General features: G+C 39.0%; 1 protein-coding gene and 1 non-coding gene across 2 annotated transcripts; one reads left to right on the top strand and one right to left on the bottom strand.

The window, feature by feature from the left end:
• Positions 1-15,454: 15,454 nt before the first annotated feature.
• On the top strand, positions 15,455-15,562 carry LOC112086165. The gene has a single exon (XR_002899343.1). It is a non-coding gene; the product is annotated as a small nucleolar RNA R71 (small nucleolar RNA).
• Positions 15,563-17,986: 2,424 nt separating this feature from the next.
• Positions 17,987-18,763, bottom strand: LOC112086112. The gene is made up of 2 exons (XM_024154889.1): positions 18,475-18,763; positions 17,987-18,393 (listed from the first exon to the last, which is right to left on the bottom strand). The coding sequence occupies exons 1-2, from the start codon at positions 18,761-18,763 to the stop codon at positions 17,987-17,989; spliced, it is 696 nt and encodes a 231-aa protein (XP_024010657.1).
• Between the last annotated feature and the right edge of the window lie 619 nt (positions 18,764-19,382).

Below are 19,382 nucleotides of genomic sequence, written 5' to 3'. Positions count from 1 at the left end.
ATCGACTCAAACTATAAACTCTAAACTCATGGGTGGCGATTTAGACTTCTCCGGTTTACTCTAATCGATGTTTGGTGGTATTTCCAGTTAGCTTCCGGGCGATTTATCTTCATCTGTTTCTGGGATCTGCATGGAACTAGAATGGACATATGTATGATTAACCAACTCTCGCCATCTTAATCAACTACTCACTCAGATCTGACAACTAACTCTTGCTCTCATGCCAGAAATAAGATCATGCATTAGACATTGAATTCTTCTGCTCACATCTTCTCTATAGGTAGTTCTCGGCTCCTACAGCGACTATGTTCTTCTGAAGCTAGGTATGGATGATCTGATACAGCACTCTCGTGGCTCTGATCGATCCTAGACTCAGAGAATAGGTCATGAATCTACTTTCATGCAATTGAAAAACTTAAAAGAGATGAGATCCAGAATATGGTTTAGAAACTTAAAAATCCTAATCGATATGTATGCCTATCTAAAACTCTTCAAACAACTTGACCCTTTAGGACAAATATACATGATGCAAGGAATGATAAAAGGCATGGAAGAATGCAAAAGATGAAACAGAAAAGTTAATAAGATAGAAAGGAGAAAGAACAATGGATCTGGGGAAGAATCCCCATCTCCATCGCCTAACCCTAGAAAAAAAAAGTTTGGTGGCTCAAAATCTCATTACAGGATCATACACCTGTTTATGACTGCTAAGAAATGTATTTATAAGTCCTAGGCTCTTCCAAGTCTCATTTAGGGCTTCTCTGAAAAGGAATGGCGAAGTGAGCTTTGATGTTGGGCCTTGTGGCTCGTCCTTATGTTCACCGGGGGTGAGAGTCTTCCAGCGCAGGTAAAATGCATGTTTACCGCGGGTGAGAGTCTTCCGGGATCAGTGAATTGGGTCAACGTGTTTTCCATGTATCTTTTGATTACACTGTTGGATCTTCGCGATGTAAAGTGCTATGGAAAGGTGGTTGTCTCCGCTTGATTGTCTCCAAATTTGAGCTGGATCGGACGGTGAGAAAGTCTTCATTTGAGGCTGAACTTCTGACGGTCTGATTTTAAGTTGAAAAAGTGGATTTCTTTCATTTTGCCATCATTTTCCCTAAGTTTCCTGAAAAGTGCCTTGAAACTATAAATACATGGAAATTAAAATAAAAGTTCTTAAAACTGATTAAAACCTTTGAAAAAGCATTTGAAATCAATGGTGAAAATGGATACAAATACGGTGTTATCAATTCTCACAGACTTAAGACTTTGTTTGTCCTCAAACAAAACAAGATCTAATTTGGAAAAATATCATTCAAAAAAAATGAGAGGAAACTCAAAAATATCAGCAACCATACTTCTAGACCTTAATTATGGACAATGCATCAATCAGATCAAGTCTAGAAAATTCTCACCAAAATACAAACATAACTAGTCCGTTAATCCGTCATGCGAAAATCCACACACTTAGAACTAACTTTCAGTCAACTAGCTCTTAACATTCATTAAAGGGTTCAGTGATTCTCATCAAAATGATATTAAACAAGGCATTCAAGGTTAGGTATCAAAAAGCTTTTAATGGTAAAGCTTGATGTGTTTAGGGTTACCTTTTTCTGGAGAGACAAGACATTATAAACAGCAAAAGAGGATGGAATTGTCAATGCCCCCACAGTTTTCAGTCACATTCTCCTTGGATTTTTGTCTAGGTTGTGAATCTATAACTCCTTAGGTGAATACTTATTGCCTTGGCTCAAATGATTTCGGCTTCTAAAACTCTTTAGGCTCTTGGTTTCCTTTTATTTATTTCTTTTTCTCTTTTTTCGTTTTTTTTTAGAAAAAGGAAACCGCCTTTTGACTTAGAGTCTTAGGGAGCAAAAAATTACCTTTAAGAATGAGCTTTTTGAGACATCATGAGGCACGCTGAGGTTGCATGGTACACTTCCTTCCCGGTTTCATTTAGTCATTCTCTTGAGTGACTGAAAACTATGTTGTTCCTCCCTCTCCGGTATTTTTGCACATATTTGTCGTTATAAACTTAAGAGAGAATGCATGAGGTTTGAAATGATGGTTTGGGTTAAAGGTGATGTACCAGCTAAAGATGAACTGGCCATTTAGGACAACAAAGAATGGTAAGAATAAGGTAAAGATGTCCTAGATGTATATCATGATGCCTTCTTAAAACCATTGATGAGAAAATTAGATGTCAAGATTATGTCCAAGTAAATGAGCTAGTATATCTTGTCAGAAAAGATCTCCATGAATAGAAGTCCATGAATAGGTCCACCAGGGGTGAAAGTCTTCCAAGGCAGGTAAAATGCATGTTTACCGCGGGTGAGAGTCTTCCGGGACCGGTGAATTGGGTCAAATTGTTCTCCATGTATCTTTTTGATTGCACCGTTGGATCTCCGTGATGTAAAGTGTTGTGGAAAACTGGTTGTCTCCTCTTGATTGTTTCCAAATTTGAGCTGGATCAGACGGTGAGAAAATCTTCATTTGAGGCTGGACTTCTGACGGTCTGACTCTGAGCTGAAAAAGTGGATTTCTTCTATTTTGCCATCATTTTCCCTAAGTTTCTTGAAAAGAGCCTTGAAACTACAAATACTTGTAAATCATAATAAAAGTTCATAGACTGATTAAAACCTTTGAAAAAGCATTTGAAATCAATGGTGAAAATGGGTACAAATACGGTGTTATCACTCGAGTTAAAGAAAAAGGCGTCAAATATGAATCCACCAAAGGTCGGAAAGATTTGCCTGAAACAGAAGAGCACTCTGAAGCCGCAGCGAGAGAATCTAAAGACATCCCTGAAGCCACCGCGAAAGAGAAAGAAGGACTCCCTGAAGCCGCCGCGAAAGTACAGAACTCGGTGAAGCCGCACCGATTCCCACTGAAGTTGTAGAAGAGCACTCTGAAGCCACCGCGAAAGATTCTGAAGAACTCCCTGAAGCCGCCGCGAAAGATTCAGAAAAACTCCCTGAAGCCGCAGAGAAAGATTCCGAAGTAAGCCATGAAGCCACACCTATTTTCTCCAAAGTCGCACCAAAGCCAAGTGAAGAAATTACTTTGGAAACACCAATTCCAAAGGAAACCACTCCGAATCCTCTCAAGGAGCCAGCGGCCCAAAAACGCCCACAGATGATGAAAACAGCAGAGAAGAAACTGCAAGGGCAAACGTCGGAGGAGATGAATCCAAAACCATTAAACCCCATGGAAAGAGAACCACATTTAGAAAAGATGGAAGTTGAAACTGGTGAACAAGAGGAGGAGGCAGTGGAACAAAAGGAAGAGGCTGATGAACAAGAGGAGGAGATGGACGAAGAAGAGGATGAGGCTGAAGCACAAGAGGACAAGGCAGCATTTGATTCGGAGGAGGATGAAGAAGTAGAAGACGAACCCTCACCAGCAAAGGTATGTAATTCGTTAATTTGAGTCATCTGAGACAAAAGAGAAAACTTTGATCAATTTAGGGTTTAGTTGGATAACATTGTTTAATCTTTGTCGTTTGTATTATAACTTGGACAAATAAGACAATTGGAACAACTCTGTATAACTGGCAATGGTATATTTTGTACAATTGGGATAACTGACTTTGGAAAATATGTTGTACAAATGGGACAACTAGGAAAACTAAGTGAGACTGTATTTGGATTTCAGGTTACAGATGAGGGAAACCAACCAATGGGACCTGTGAAGCTTTACTTTGGTCCAACTGAGTATAGCAAGACGGCTAGGATAATGACGAGATGTAGTATGAAACATGTTTCTGAGGTGATAGATACTCTTACAAAAGAGTTTAAATGGTTCATATATCACCAGCAGTGTAAGCACATTATTTCACATGGCTAGGGAGCCAAATCACATGAATCAAGGACTTTGGATGCTTCTCCTTCACACAGCTTATACTGAGAAGCAAAATGAGTTTTGGTTTGTAGCTAATGGAGCCTATCAAGTATTCTTTGAGAGAGCATGCACTGTTAAGTGGACTTGACTGCCATGATTACCCGCATGACTATAAGAAATTGGGGAGTTTGAAGTTTGTGGAGAGAATGTTTGGAAGGACTAGTCAAATTAAAATCGCAGATGTGAAAGCTCAGTTACTTTCAATGGAGGATCCCTCTGTAGACAGGAAGAAGAAGACAGTCTTGTATTTCTTATGCATAATACTGAAAGCAAAGTCCAAGGCTGATGGGAACATTGATCCATTCTTACTTAGAGTGGTTTCTGATTTGAATTTGTGTAAAAAGTTTCCATGGGGGTGTTACATATTTGATGAGACCATAAAGGAGATCAGGTGAGTGGTGACCAAGTTTGATGGCCAAGTAAAACCAAAAGGAGAAGCGTGTTCCTTTTCTGGTTTCATAGTTCCACTACAGGTTAGTCTCATTTAAATTGTGTTACAACCACATGATAATTATGATTTTAACTTTGATACTTTTTATGTGTAGATTCTTGCATTTGAGTGTATTCCAAATCTTGGCTGCAAATTTAGAGAAGCTGTACCTGCTGAGGATGATTTTCCAAAGATGTGCAAAGAAAAATTCACTGAAAATACAATGAAAGGAATCCCTTTGGATGACATTAATGAAGTCATTGGTACTAGTGTTGAGGTGAGTTTTATTTTTTGCATTTGATTATGAGTTTGTGAAGTAGTTCGTTTCAGGTTGGGAGTACTTATATTTGGTTTGTTATGTAGGATATTTCTAGAATTTTGGAAGCTGATTCAGGTGAAGAATCTCTGTTGGCGCGCATCTTGGAACCCAGATTTGATGATGTGATAGGGTATATTGATCCAAGTGTTGAAAATTGGAAAGATTATCTAACAGTTCAGAATAAGAAGATCTGTACAAGATGGAGATTAATTGTCGAGGGATAATCCCTGATGAGGTTGTTCCTGAATCTGCGAATGCAGCGACTGCAGGGAAGTCAGTCTTGGAGCTCCAAGCATCGATGGAGAAAGGCGTTAAGGAGATAATGGAGAAGCTTGAAAGCTTAGATGGAAGAGTGGGAGTACTTGAGAAATTAGTACTTCCAACAACCTCTTCTCCTATCGCACTAACCTATTCACCCCTCAATCAAACCTCTTTTCCTATCGCACCAACCTCTTCACCACTCGCTCAAATCTCCTCACAGCAAGCACCTGAAGTGTATAAGTTGATGGACCGTGTATATGCGTTACAGGATTCTGTTTGGCATCAAGCGATGGTGAAGGTAGTTCTAGCGACCAGACATTACTTGATCTCCTTTGTTGTCACAAGGGAGGATCATATATGTGAAGCATCAGATCTTAGACCAGCCTCTCCGTGACCACCACCAGAATCCTCTTCACGACCAGCAGAAGCTTTCTCCTCACAACCACAATCAGCTCCAAAAAATTAAGAAACCGCCCAGAATCGAAGTACAAGAAGTCGCCTTGGACCTCAGGGGGAAAAGGAAGAAAAGGGAAGATATATAAGAAGTATATGTTTCGATTTGGCCTAAGATTTGGATGTATAGTTGTTTGGATATGATTTGAAGTTGAAGTTTATGTTTTTTTTAGATGTTTTGTTTTTGAACTTGAAGTCTACGTTGGTTTTAGATGCTTGATTTGAACTTGAAGTTTATGTAGTTTTTTTTTATGTTTGGATTCGAAATAGGTACAATATGGGACAACAAAGTTTAACAATTCAAATTAGAAATTCGAACAATATAGGACAACAAGGTTCAATAGAAGGAATAAATGAGTTCAACAATATGATAACCGAATTTGTTAAACATTGGGACAACTTTGTTAAAAAGGGATAATTGCTTTAAAGTTAACATAACATAACAGTTGTCCCTAGCTTCAACCTTCCTTATTGTTCACATCGGCCTCAAGAGCTTCAATCTTTGAGAGAATGACATCAATCAAAGACTTCATCTCCTCTTGAGTTTCCTTTATCATTTCAATCTCTTAAACTATGGCCACATCCCACCACTTCTTGAAGCCACAGCTGGGAACCTGAAAATCTATTTACGAAAAACTCATTTACGCTAAACCTACTTAATACTTGACTCCATTTTCTAAAAATCGGAAGTTTTACTTACATGTGGGAAGTTTTTGGGGCCACAACAACCATAAAAACAACCATAATACTTACAGCCCCTATCTAATGCTGAATGGTCGATTAGACAGCCAATTGGAGCAATTCTGTAGTAGCAAACCTCCGGAATTCCCTTCTCCTTAGGATATTCCACAACGGTGTGGACTCTATTAACTTTGGGCCTCCATCTGGTGGTCATCCCGTAATCCTTCGGCGGAAAGACAGTCTTTCGAGAAGAAGATCCCTCCTTCGACATTATGAGAATTTGCTCAATTTTGCGACATCTGTCTGCGGCGGAATCCCTAGAAAAAAAGAAAAGAAGAAGAATGAGAAAGGTAAAAGAAAGAAGAAAGAAAGGAAAAGAAAAACAGAACAAAATTATTTTATATTAAGCTCCCAACTGAATGTTAAACACTATTTAATTATTCTGCCACCTTAGAAACACATGTGCTTCACATGCAAATATAATATTATAAGGATTTAGCTTATAGTTGTACCTACATGTATATTTGTCCAAAATTCATAAGAGTTATACTTCTAGCTTTTTAAAATATTTTCAGTTGACTCATGACAATATACCAAATTTTTTACTTGTTCACATTAGTTTGGACTTTAGTACCACAATTCTGAGGTTCTGATAACTCAATTTTTATGAAATCCAAAATTTTGCATTTCTCCATCATATGGTGAGTATTAGTGAAGTCTTTTTTTTTGTTTTATAAGGAGTGTTTAGTGCCAAACCATCATTATGTTTCGAAACGTAGAAAATATTTTTTTTTCTAATTTTTGTAGCTCACTTAAAACCTCCTTTTTATTGTTAAATGATGGTTTCTGCGCCATTTTTCTAGATGTTTAATATTTAATAAGTTGTTTAAGTTGATTTCTCCATATACATTTAGTTGTCCCTAATTGTCCAGTTTTCCCGAATAGGTCATAGTTGTAGTAGTTGTACAGTTGTACATTTGTATTAGTTATACAGTTGTACCAAACACGAACAAATGAAAAGATAAATATGCTGCATAATAGGTCATAGTTGTACTAGTTATCTAGTTGTACCAAACACGAACAAATGAAAAGATAAAAAGGAAGGACAGAGTAGTAAGGACAAAGATAAATAGGTCATAATTGTACAAGTGATGCGATTGTAAACGGGGTGTTGTTGGTTTTCGTTTTACTAAGCTTCAGGTTTTAAATTTATAACCCATAAATGTCTGCAAGTGCACAGATGTGCGCTGTAGTACTTAGGGTATCGATTCACAGAGACTTAGTTGTTTCAGTACGAATTCAACGCAACGCTTAAATCAGATTAGAACTAAAAGGTTTTGGTTTTGGTTTTGGGTTTTTGTTGTCACTAAATCTAAACTAGAAAGCTAAACAAGGAAAAGCAATTGAAAGTGAAAGCAAATAAAAGCAAGTAAAAATCGATTAAACAAAAGCGAATGAAGGCAACTAAATGGCGATTAAACTAGGCGATTGAAAACAAAGAACAAGCAAATGAAAAGCAGAGAAATAGCGATTAAAAAGCAGATGAAATTGAAGGTTGTAAACAATTAAAGACAAACGTTGGGGCTCAAGGGGTTTCGCAGGGGTTCATGGTCTAGGCTATATCGATTTCAAGCATATGATAAAGGTAATCAACTACGTATGTTCTAGAACTCGAGGCACGGAAGTATGAATAGCCTATTTTCGCAGCACTAAACAACTATCTATCGCAACCCTAATCAGTAGGTTTCCACTCTGATTCTGGAAGGGAGAAGATGCAATAGCAGAACAAGACTCATCAATATTCACAACTCAACTACAGGTAGGTTTCCACTCCTATAGAAGAATTGCTCGTTTCACCCTAGTTCAGACAATCAATGAAAGCTTTCGCAACATATCATATCAGATCGGCTTCTAAGTGGCCAGCAAAGAATCATGCAGTAAGATCAAAGGCAAACGAAGAACATCTAGAAGATTAATAATCCTAAATCTATCGATTCATAAGCAAAGACACATGAAATTCTCTTTGAATAATCCCTTTAAACCCAACTGGGTAACTACTCAAACATATTGTAACAAAGCATCATAAACGAAATTGAAAGTGCAGGAAACTAAAGAACAGAAGGAAGAAGAACGAAGAACGGAGAAGCAGATGGAGGCGCGATGTCTTCCTCCAGCGGCGGCTCCTTCTTCTGATGCGGCGGCCTCCTCTAGGGTTCCAGCCGAAATCCTTCTCTCTCTCTCTAAGTTGTCTAAGTTTCGGTTCTATTGGTCTCTACCTCTTTCGAATGACCTAAAGAGGGTATTTATAGCTTCTGGGGTGGTTCTGGACACTTAGGGCTTCAAAAATGACGAAAGGAATTGATCTGGGCTTTAATTAAGTCGTCGGGAAAGTGAACGACCAAGTTCCGCGGTCGCGGTGGCTCCACTCGCGGGAAAATGGGTGTTGGCCGCGGTCCCGGCACTTGCTCTCTTCCGGAACTGCATTTTCTGTCATTCTTGCATCGGGAGTATCTGAAGATCTAACCGTTGGATTGTCTCCAAACCAAGTGCATTAGAAAGCTGGTTGGATCCTCTATGTTGTCTCAAATTTTGGGGGTGCTCAGACGGTGAGAAGGTCTTCATCGCTTGTCATACTTCTGACGGTCTGCATTTATCGAAAATTGCTCATTTGTTCCAAATTGCATATCTTTTGCCCAAGTTTCCTGTAAAGTCTTTTCAAACTCTAAAACATTGAAAATACTTAAAAACATTGAAAACAGAGTTAAAACACCTGCATAAGATACAATTATGATCCATAAAAGTGGTCAAAATACGGTGTTATCAACTCCCCCAGACTTACCTTTTTGTTTGTCGTCAAACAAACTTAAGTCAGGAAAGAATTTTAAAAATCGCAGGAACTAAACAATATCTCAGTGACCGTCCTTCTAAACCATAACTTATCGTGAAACATATATTTGGATCTAGTCTAGAAAATTCTCACCAAAATACAAGCAAACTAGTCCGTTAATCCGTCATGCGAAAATCCACACACTTAGATCTAACTTCCAGTCAACTAGCTCTTAACATTCATTAAAATCTCCGTGGTTCTTATCAAAGAAAGTCTAGGCAAGACAATCTAGGCTAGGTGTAAAAAGGGTTATTCTAGGGGTAAGGCTTAAAGTGTTTACGGGTTACCTGAAGATCTGGAGAATGCAAGATATTATGCAAAACCGCAAGAGAGAGTGAAGCTGTTGGTATCCACAGTTTTCAGTCACTTTCTTCTTGCCATAGATTACTGGCCTTCTTCCTCAGGTTCTCTCATAACTCCCCCAGACTTAGATTTTTGTAAATCTTTCAAAAACATAGCTCTATAAATGCTTAGTAGATTCTTCTTGCTTCACAAATTTCGACAATCTAGGACTCATTAGGCTTTTTGTTTCCCTCTCTCTTTTCATTCGTTTTTTTTTTTTTTTTTTTTTGAAAGAGAGGGAACACCTTTAGATATAGAGTCTTAGAGAGCACGAAATTACCAGTTAAGATTTGTCTTGTAAAGTTTCTTGATGTTTCTGATACTCTTCCTTCCCAATTCCATTCAGTCTCCTTTGTGAGTGACTGAAAACTGCGTCGCTCCTCTTCTCTCCGACGTTTTTGCACATATCTGCTGATATAAACTAAAGAGAGAATGCACGAGGATTGAAAACAAGGGTTTTGGGTTTAGGGTATGGTACTAGATAAATATAAGCTGGTCATCTAGGACGACAAAGAGTGGTAAAAGTGAGGGTAAAAGATGTCCTAGATGTGTATGTCGATGCCTGCCTAAAATCAATGATGAGAAAATTAGATGTCAATATTAAGGTCAAATAAAATGAGCTAGTATATCCTGTCAGAAAGAATCTCCATGAATAGAAGTCCTCTGGTGGGATTTCGTAATGCAAGTATTCTAGCTACCGCCTAGTCTAGGCCTAAATCACAAAAAGAGCAAAAAACGAGGAAATAGCGTAGAAGCACACTGGTCTAATTCATCATAGTAATGTTTATTGTGTTCCTAGTTTGAAAACTTTTTTTTTTTTTTTGAAAAACATTTTTGAAAACGATTTTGAAATTTTTTTTATGAAAAACTTTTTGAAAAATTTTATGTGTCCAAAACAAACTCAATACAAATCAAATTTCATTAGTAACGGATGAACATCCTCCCCCAGATTTATTTCACACTGTCCTCAATGTGATAAATCTCGGAAAGGATGGTAAAGAATATAGAAATGTTGAAATGTTTAAGTGAACTTATCGTGCTGGAGAGTGCTGCTCGTCTTTTTTTTTTTGTTCTTCCTTATTGAAAACCTGAAATTAAATGAAACAGAAACAAAGCAATGGAAATAGAAAATAAAGGTCAAAGGGAAATAGATAAAATACCAAGTGGGTTGCCTCCCACTAAGCGCTTTTTTCAAGTCATTAGCTTGACATTGTTGCTCGATTAGACTTAACCGGGGTCGTGACACTCCTTGGTCTCATCATTGGCCGATGATGGATCAATCAGAAACATCACTTCTCTTTCTTCTTCTCTTTCTTCAGCCAGATATGGCTTTACACGCTGTCCATTCACTGTAAATGAGTTTCCGGTTCTGTCCCACAGGACTATGGCTCCGTATGGCTTGACTTCCTTTATCGTGAAGGGTCCTGACCATCTTGAACATAATTTTCCTGGAAAAAGCTTAAGACGAGAATTGAAAAGAAGTACCTTATCGTTAGGAGCAAAAGTTCTATGAATAATCTTCTTATCATGATATGCTTTAGTCTTCTCCTTGTAGATCTTCGAGTTTTCATAAGTATTGTGTCGGATTTCTTCTAACTCATGAAGTTGAAGTAGTCTTCTTTCTCCAGCTGTTTTCAGATTCATGTTCATCTCCTTGATAGCCCATTGCGCCTTATACTCGAGTTCTACTGGAAGGTGACATGCTTTTTCATAAACTAGATTGAATGGTGTTGTTCCTAATGGTGTCTTGAATGCTGTCCGATATGCCCATAATGCGTCGTCAAGCTTTGTTGACCAATCCTTGCGATGAACTGCAGTAGTTTTCTGCAAAATCGACTTGATTTCTCTGTTTGAGATCTTTACTTGACCGCTGGTTTGGGGATGGTATGGAGAAGCAACTTTATGTGTAACTCCATTCTTTCTAAGAAGATTCTCGAAGACTCTGTTGATGAAATGTGATCCTCCGTCGCTTATCACAATTCTAGGAACTCCAAAACGCAGAAATATAACAGATTTAAACAGCTTCATGACGACTTTCGCATCATTGGTGGGACTAGCGACTGCTTCAACCCACTTAGAGACGTAGTCTACTGCTACTAAGATGTATTGGTTCCCAAAAGAAGTAGGAAAGAGTCCCATAAAATCTATTCCCCAGACATCGAAAATTTCGACTTCGAGAATAAAATTTTGAGGCATCTCATTCCTTTTGCTTATGTTGCCCATCCTTTGGCATTTATCGCATCGCGATATGTAAGCTTGAGTATCTTTGAACAAAGTAGGCCACCAAAAACCAGCTTGTAAGATTTTTGAAGCGGTTTTAAAAGTTGCAAAGTGTCCTGCGTAAGACGAGCTATGGCATCCGAATAAAATTCCTTCCATCTCTTCTTCAGCCACGCATCTTCGGAATAACCCATCAGCACATCTCTTATAGAGATAGGGTTCATCCCAAAAATAATGTCTTATGTCTTTCAGGAACTTTTTCTTCCTATAACCAAAGAATTGTGGTGGTTCTACATCAGCTGCTAGGTAATTTGCTATGTGCCTAAACCATGGGGTGTTGAAAGCATCTGCTCGTCTCATTAGAGGACGTGGTGGTGCGGTATTAACATTGGTGGGGTGTGTATCTATAGCATAGATGTTTTCTTCAGGCAAACTGTCATTTAAAGGCAATCTTTCTTCAACTCGAATTCGTGAAAGATGGTCTGCAACTCCATTATCTGCTCCTTTCCGATCTCGAATTTCGATATCCAATTCTTGCAGTAGGAGGATCCATCTTATCAACCGAGGTTTAGCATCTTTCTTAGACATTAAATACTTGATTGCAGCATGATCAGTATGAACTATGACCTTAGATCCTACGAGATAAGAACGGAATTTCTCAAATGCAAATACGACAGCTAGAAGTTCTTTCTCTGTTGTAGCATAATTGCATTGAGCTTCGTCTAGAGTTCTGCTTGCATAGTAGATTACGTGCAGTTTCTTATCTTTTCGTTGGCCAAGCACTGCTCCGACTGCATAGTCACTTGCATCGCACATGATTTCGAACGGGAGTTCCCAATCAGGTGCTTGCACGACTAGAGCGGAAACAAGGGCTTCTTTGATCTTATGAAACGCGGCTAAGCACTCATCATCGAACTCGAAGTTCGTTTCTTTGCAAAGCAAACACGTAAGAGGTCTAGCTATTCGAGAAAAATCTTTTATGAAGCGCCTATAGAATCCTGCGTGTCCTAAGAAACTACGAATTCCTTTTACGTTTGTGGGTGGTTGTAGGCTGGTCATAACTTCGATCTTAGCTTTGTCAACTTCAATACCTTTTCCGGAAATTCTGTGCCCAAGCAAGATTCCGTCTTGTACCATGAAGTGACATTTTTCCCAATTTAATACTAAGTGTTTATCTTCACATCTTTGCAGAACTTTACCAAGATTGGCTAAGCATTTTTCAAAAGAAGATCCATAGACAGAGAAATCATCCATGAATACTTCCATGAAATCCTCAATAAAATCTGTGAAGATCGCTATCATGCACCGCTGGAAGGTAGCAGGTGCATTACACAATCCAAAAGGCATACGTCTGTAAGCAAACATGCCATATGGACAAGTGAATGTCGTTTTTTCTTGATCCTCCGGGCGAATAGGAATTTGGAAAAATCCGGAGTATCCATCAAGAAAGCAATAGTAGGGATGATTAGCTAATCTTTCTAGCATTTGATCTATGAAGGGAAGTGGAAAATGATCTTTCCTAGTTGATGCATTCAGTTTCCGATAATAGATGCACATACGATGTCCAGTTACTGTTCTTGTAGCGATCATTTCATCTTTATCATTTTTAATGACAGTGACTCCTCCTTTCTTTGGAACAACATGAACTGGGCTAACCCAAGTGCTATCTGAGATAGGAAATATTATTCCAGCTTCTAAAAGCTTCATAATCTCCTTCTTGACAACATCCATGAGATTAGGGTTCAGTCTCCTTTGACTTTCGATTGAGTTTTTAGCATTATCCTCTAGATTAATCTTGTGCATACAAAGATCTGGAGAGATTCCAGGTATATCATCAAGTGAATATCCTAAGGCTTTTCTATGCTTTCTCAGCTCAGTCAACAGCATTGTGGTTTCTTCTTTCGTCAAACCAGAGTTTATTTTGACAGGATAAGTAGAATTTGGTCCAAGGAAAGCATACTTAAGTCCGACGGGAAGAGGTTTAAGCTCGACTTTAGGGGCTTTAAGCTCGCTCCAAGGATCATTAATTGCTGCGGCAGTGTCTTTAGGAGGTGTAGGAATGCTTGTTTGGTCCTTAAGATCTAGATAGTGAAGAGGTTTCCTATAAGTTTCGAACTTATCAAGCATACGCGCGCATTCACTCGAAATTCCTTCAAGGAAATTGCGTTCATCTTTTGCGGGTGAAAGCGTGACACTTAAAGGGTCGTCTAGAAGCAGATCTTCATAGACTTCCTCAATAATTCCGTCTAACTCATCAACCCAACAAATTTTGCCATCCAAAGTCGGTTTATCGAAACTTTTGTTCATGTCAAATTGCTTAACTAGACCGGCTAGATGAAGGTCAATTTTTCCTTCAGGAACATTGATTATGGCTCCGGCTGTAGATAGGAATGGTCTTCCAAGAATAAGGGGATCCTTAGGTTCTTTTTCTAGCTCTAGAACTACGAAATCGGTTGGTATGGAACATTTTTCGATTTCTACAGGAACATCTACTAGGATACCTACTGGTTGTCTAACGGAACGATCAGCTAGTACTAAAGAAATTTTAGTGGGTTTGAAAGTGTGATGTCCTAAACGTTTTACTACTGAAAGAGGCATCATGTTTATGCTCGATCCTAAATCACAGAGAGCACGCTCAAAAGCTACATCATTGATGGTGCATGAAAGTACAATGCTTCCAGGATCGTTTTTCTTTTCAGGGATTCAGCTTTGCAGGATAGAACTACATTCATGGGTTATCATCATAACGCCTTCTTCAAGAGTTAAAGAATTTGTTAGAATACCCTTCATGTATTTTCTTAAAGCAGGAATCATAGCACAAGCTTCTACGAAAGGTAATTTCACATTTAATTGATCAATCAACTCTTTCAGCTTAGCTTTTTCTTTTTCTTTCTTAGGGGCTCTTAAGGCTCTAGGATATGGAGGTTTAGGTTTATAGACACGAGTTGGTGGAGGTGGAATCGGGTCTTCTCCGAGGATTTCCCGGGATGTACCTTCTCTTACTTCTTCTCCATCCTTCTCTCCTACCACTTCTTTTTCAACATCTTCATTCGTGATTCTTTCTGTTTCTTTCTCATATTCCTTACCCTTTTCCTCATCTTCGGGATCTTTAGGAAATTCAGGCTCTTTGTAAGCTTATCCACTCCTAAGTGTGATAGCTTTCACATGATTGGAGGGATCTGCTTCACTTGAGCTTTCGAAAGAATTTTCACTTGGCTCCTCTTCAGAATTTTCTAAGTTTTTAGAATTAGTTTTGCTCATTATGCTAAGGAGGGTATCTAATCTTTCATCGAAATCCTTCTGCATCTCTTTTAGTTCAGATCTAAGATCACTAATCTCTTGAGACATAGATTTTTCAAACTCTAAATTCTTTTTGTTTAAGTTTTCAGCTTCAGAAGAGGGAAAACTAGGATAGGAAACAGGATTAGATTGAATAGCACAGACTGGTTCAGAAGGTGGTGTCCAACCAGGTCTGGAAGACAATTTCCCGCGGTCAGGTGGCTCACGACCGCGGTGAATCATGTCTTGGCCGCGGTCAGCAGCATCACGACCGCGGTGAAACTTTGCTTGGCCGCGGTCCGGATGCATGGACCCGCGGTGATCAGAAACGAATGGAGAATCTTGAATTTGATAGACTTCTGCAGTGTTCACCATCCCTTGATCATAAGAATCCATTGGGTTGTCCCAGCCATCAAAGTTACACGTATTGTGTACCCTATTTGGTTGTTGCAATCCAAGATGACTCATTATGTGACGGAGACACTTTATAACTTCCGAAATTTCTTCTTTCTTCTCAGGAAGTGCAGAATTACCAAAGGTTACTTGATTTCGGATGCTGTTTCCTAAGTTTTTAATGAAAACGTGAGCATCTTCTACAGATCTAGTTGTGAAATCTCCATTACTTGCTATATCAAAAGAGTGTCGCAACTCTGGAGTTATACCGCGATAGAAGATATTTAGCAGGTATTCCTCGTCATATCCATGGTGTGGACAATCTCTTTGGTATTCCCTAAATCTTTCCCAAGTATCTAAAAGATCTTCATCTTCTTTTTGTTTAAAAGTTCTTATCTTCTTTCTAAAGAGATTTGCAAGATTTCTAGTGTAAAACGATTTAGGAAAGCAGTTTTACACGCTGCCCACGTTTTTAGTGAAGCAGGTGGCAAAGATTTTAGCCATTTGCTGGCCTTATCTCTAAGAGAGAATGGGAAAAGACTACACTTGTGGTAATCCCCATTTGCTGTAATGGTTGCACATAATTCTTCGAAAGTCTCGATATGGTCTATCGGGTTTTCGAATGAATAACCAGAGAATTGATTTTGTTGAACTAAATGGATAATGGGTACCTTAATTTCGGTTTTGCCATCCTCAGGTAAGGCTGGTTGAATAGCTCTTCGATCTCCCATTAATTTTTCGAGTGAATCGAAACTTTTAATCAGTTCATCATCATCTTTGTGTTTGACCGATCCGATCAGCTCATTGTCATCATAGATCGGTTCTTCAAACTCATCATCAGTCAGGTCATCATCGCTTGGATCACCATCCACACGATTTGGTGGATCACCAAGAGTTCCGGGAACATGTTCCCGGTCTCTCATTGCAGAGAAACCTGAAAAATTCAAAAGAAAAAGTAAAAATAAACAAGTGTTCTAATGGATTTAAGCTGGGATTCGCAACGAAACAAATCAAAGTCCCCGGCAACGGCGCCAAAAACTTGATGCGATTGTAAACGGGGTGTTGTTGGTTTTCGTTTTACTAAGCTTCAGGTTTTAAATTTATAACCCCTAAATGTCTGCAAGTGCACAGATGTGCGCTGTAGTACTTAGGGTATCGATCCACAGAGACTTAGTTGTTTCAGTACGAATTCAACGCAACGCTTAAATCAGATTAGAACTAAAAGGTTTTGGTTTTGGTTTTGGGTTTTTGTTGTCACTAAATCTAAACTAGAAAGCTAAACAAGGAAAAGCAATTGAAAGTGAAAGCAAATAAAAGCAAGTAAAAATCGATTAAACAAAAGCGAATGAAGGCAACTAAATGGCGATTAAACTAGGCGATTGAAAACAAAGAACAAGCAAATGAAAAGCAGATAAATAGCGATTAAAAAGCAGATGAAATTGAAGGTTGTAAACAATTAAAGACAAACGTTGGGGCTCAAGGGGTTTCGCAGGGGTTCATGGTCTAGGCTATATCGATTTCAAGCATATGATAAAGGTAATCAACTACGTATGTTCTAGAACTCGAGGCACAGAAGTATGAATAGCCTACTTTCGCAGCACTAAACAACTATCTCTCGCAACCCTAATCAGTAGGTTTCCACTCTGATTCTGGAAGGGAGAAGATGCAATAGCAGAACAAGACTCATCAATATTCACAACTCAACTACAGGTAGGTTTCCACTCCTATAGAAGAATTGCTCGTTTCACCCTAGTTCAGACAATCAATGAAAGCTTTCGCAACATATCATATCAGATCGGCTTCTAAGTGGCCAGCAAAGAATCATGCAGTAAGATCAAAGGCAAACGAAGAACATCTAGAAGATTAATAATCCTAAATCTATCGATTCATAAGCAAAGACACATGAAATTCTCTTTGAATAATCCCTTTAAACCCAACTGGGTAACTACTCAAACATATTGTAACAAAGCATCATAAACGAAATTGAAAGTGCAGGAAACTAAAGAACAGAAGGAAGAAGAACGAAGAACGGAGAAGCAGATGGAGGCGCGATGTCTTCCTCCAGCGGCGGCTCCTTCTTCTGATGCGGCGGCCTCCTCTAGGGTTCCAGCCGAAATCCCTCTCTCTCTCTCTAAGTTGTCTAAGTTTCGGTTCTATTGGTCTCTGCCTCTTTAGAATGACCTAAAGAGGGTATTTATAGCTTCTGGGGTGGTTCTGGACACTTAGGGCTTCAAAAATAACGAAAGGAATTGATCTGGGCTTTAATTAAGTCGTCGGGAAAGTGAACGACCAAGTTCCGCGGTCGCGGTGGCTCCACCCGCGGGAAAATGGGTGTTGGCCGCGGTCCCGGCACTTGCTCTCTTCCGGAACTGCATTTTCTGTCATTCTTGCATCGGGAGTATCTGAAGATATAACCGTTGGATTGTCTCCAAACCAAGTGCATTAGAAAGCTGGTTGGATCCTCTATATTGTCTCAAATTTTGGGGGTGATCAGACGGTGAGAAGGTCTTCATCGCTTGTCATACTTCTGACGGTCTGCATTTATCGAAAATCGCTCATTTGTTCCAAATTGCATATCTTTTGCCCAAGTTTCCTGTAAAGTCTTTTCAAACTCTAAAACATTGAAAAAACTTTAAAAACATTGAAAACAGAGTTAAAACATCTGCATAAGATACAATTATGATCCATAAAAGTAATCAAAATACGGTGTTATCAACAAGTTGTCCAATTGTACCAGTCATACAAACACACAATTGTACGTAAGTGTCTCTTCTTATTTCTGGGAATAACCACCTCGCCAAATTTATTCCTGGGTTAGACCTGTTGTTTACACGTGTCAGGCGAGGTTCTCCGGTGGAGGGATATCACTTGTCTTGTTTTCTTCCACGTTTTTAGTGTAGTCTAGCGGGTGCACAACTGATTGTCTTATGTCCTTAGGAACATTCCAAGTAGACTCATGTGGCACCAGATATATGGTTCTGCAATAAGCCAATGACCAAGTCTGAATCAAGTAGTATTTCGAGCACAGGTCATAAATTTGTATATCCACTATTCTCCCTTCCTGATGCATGAGAGCCATGCTCGCGGCTATTGCATGCACACAAGGTATCTTGTCAATATCAAAACATCTGCAACTACAACTTTTCCTTAACAAATCCACCTGATATCTCTTCCCATCAACTCCAGTGATGTTGTATTCAAGTTCAGTACCGTTCAGCTCGGTAACAAGTAGGTGTGTTGCAACTGCACATCACGTATGCAACTCATTCTTCATATAGGGCACCAACTGCTTTCCTATGTTTGTTGAATAAACATTGTCTTTACTATGCTTGTTGAACCATTCAGACAATTTTTTAACATATGCATCAATCAAAGGCAGTAAAGAGTACTTCCTTGCCCTCTTGAAAACACTGTTCATCGATTCACAAGCATTGCTAGTGTCCAAGTTGTACTTGCCTCCTTTGAAATAGCACCTAGCCCATTTTTCCACAGGAACACTTCCATCTAGATAATCTGCGGCTTTAGGAAACCTCCTCCCAAAATCAATGTATGCGCTGATGAAGTCATATTCGGTATACATATGAGCACAATCTCTGAATTTTGCTGAACACATTTCTTTCTAACTGACCCCAGCTCTACCTCTCACGTTCTGTGACAAATGCCACACGTAATGTCCATGCTGATACTGAGGGTGCACTTCCTAAACTGCCCTCATAATGCTCCTATGCCTGTCACTCATAAACACCAGTTCTTGATCCTCAGGTATAACAATTTTGAGTGTTTCAAAAAACCACTTCCAACTTACATCTTTCTCCCTATCAATTACACCCATTGCAATGGGGTAATGGTGATGATTAGGATCTTGAGCTGTAGCAAATACCACCATATATATTATTCAGAAATGTTGCATCCACAACTATGACTTTTCTCATTGCTCTAAAACCTTCAATGCTAGCACCCAAAACAATGAATAGATACTTGAACGTATTTTCAGCATCCATCTTCACACATGTTACTGTTCTAGGATTTACACTCTCTAACACGTACAGATAAGAAAACAATTTCCTAAAACTTTCTGCAGGACTGCCTCTCACTTTACTAACAGTTAGATTTTTTCCTCTCAATGCAGTAGAGTAAGACACATTTATTCCAGCTTCTACCTGAACATCATTGATTATATTTTTGGGTGCAGGGGTGTTAATCTGACCTGGATATACATCACGCTAGACATA

The sequence above is a fragment of the Eutrema salsugineum genome, unplaced genomic scaffold, assembly GCF_000478725.1.
Source record: "Eutrema salsugineum unplaced genomic scaffold, Eutsalg1_0 scaffold_23, whole genome shotgun sequence".
Lineage (NCBI taxonomy): Eukaryota > Viridiplantae > Streptophyta > Magnoliopsida > Brassicales > Brassicaceae > Eutrema > Eutrema salsugineum.
The sequence above is the reverse complement of the archived record's forward strand: the minus strand, read 5'-3'. Positions and strand labels throughout refer to the sequence as shown.

What these genes read in the sequence shown, in the direction of transcription:
- LOC112086112 (XM_024154889.1), bottom strand. Translation starts at nt 18,763, where the DNA reads ATGTGTTCAGCAAAATTCAGAGATTGTGCTCATATGTATACCGAATAT. An exon ending in TGAATGGTTCAACAAGCATA is followed by an intron (nt 18,394 to 18,474) that starts GTAAAGACAATG and finishes CGTGATGTGCAG; the next exon opens with TTGCAACACACCTACTTGTT.